The sequence below is a fragment of the Pyxicephalus adspersus genome, chromosome 2 (genome assembly GCF_032062135.1).
Source record: "Pyxicephalus adspersus chromosome 2, UCB_Pads_2.0, whole genome shotgun sequence".
NCBI lineage: Eukaryota > Metazoa > Chordata > Amphibia > Anura > Pyxicephalidae > Pyxicephalus > Pyxicephalus adspersus.
Window position 1 is genome coordinate 54,207,006 of NC_092859.1, and position 1,265 is coordinate 54,208,270.

General features: G+C 30.6%; 1 protein-coding gene across 1 annotated transcript in view; it reads left to right on the forward strand.

Moving 5' to 3' along the window:
- Positions 1 to 1,265, forward strand: part of RUFY1 (RUN and FYVE domain containing 1) — a gene marked incomplete in the record, with an annotated part of 48,019 nt that extends 46,754 nt beyond the window's left edge. The window contains 1 exon segment of the mRNA XM_072400802.1: positions 754 to 1,265. Within this exon segment, the coding sequence (XP_072256903.1) occupies positions 754 to 897 (144 nt within the window).

Consider the following 1,265-nt stretch of genomic DNA (forward strand, 5'->3'; position numbering starts at 1 on the left):
CGGTATATAACTTATCAAAACTCAATACATCTCTTTAAGAGGGTATCAAATATTTCTTTGCCAGATTTTATTAAGAAAAAAAACACAGCATAGACTGCATCACCTAAAGAGGAAATTACATATATATAAAAAAAACTCAAAATGCATCCTACCTAAAACCAACTAAATACATGACATATATTTACATTTATGCAAATACTTTCTACCTAATGTGCATCCTATCCTCTACCAAATTCCATGTTTTATATACTATTTCCAACTTCAATACATCTATTATAAAATCAATTGTATGTTGTCATTTTCCCTCGTAACTTTTTAATTCCAAATTTATTTAATCCAATTGTGTCTCATAGATTGTATCTTTTCAATTACAATACAAATATTAGCAATCCAAAACCTTTGTGTTTATATACAATGCATAGTGTTGTACAATACATACATAGAATGTTGCCATGTAGTTTCAATTTGTTATATAATTTCTGGAGTTGTGCAACATACTTTCTAATTAGTGAGGACCATTTGGAAGCATACAACATTGCTTACCAAAAATGGCTGTGTGACTCCTGCACTTTATTATGTTACATATTCGTATGTATTTGAAGCTTGAACAAAATATAAGCCACATAACCAATTACACTTCAGTAAACCAACTGATTCTGAATTAGTCTTTTCAGCCAAGTATTCAGCCAGTATTTCAGCCAAATACTGAAAACAGTTGATTTGTTCATTAACTTTGCTTTTATTGTTTTGTAGCATCATTGTCGAAATTGTGGACATATCTTTTGCAATACTTGCTCGAGTAATGAACTTTCACTGCCATCATACCCGAAGCCTGTACGTGTGTGTGACACCTGCCACAACTTACTGCTCCAGAGATGTTCCTCAAATTGTTCTTGAGATTTTGAATAGTCTTTCTGAAACTGCAGAAGAATAGGAAGTCTATTTTCTACAACTTCTACCATTGAAAACAATATCTAAATGTATATTTTTCTGACACTGCCTTCATAAGCAAATTCTGATGCCATAATAGCAATCGGTGACAAAGCCATTACAGCCTATTTTGTGTATGTCAATATTATAACTGTAATATCTTACATTTTCTGTACTTTATGTTGCAAAATTTTGCGATAAATTTCAACTAGACCTGCATTAATAACATGCGTCAAGAAATGTGCCTTTGTGGATTTTCATCTTTTTTTAAAAAATATGCAGATCATATTTCATATAAATCATATTTGATACCTAAAATAAAAAATATAACTTTC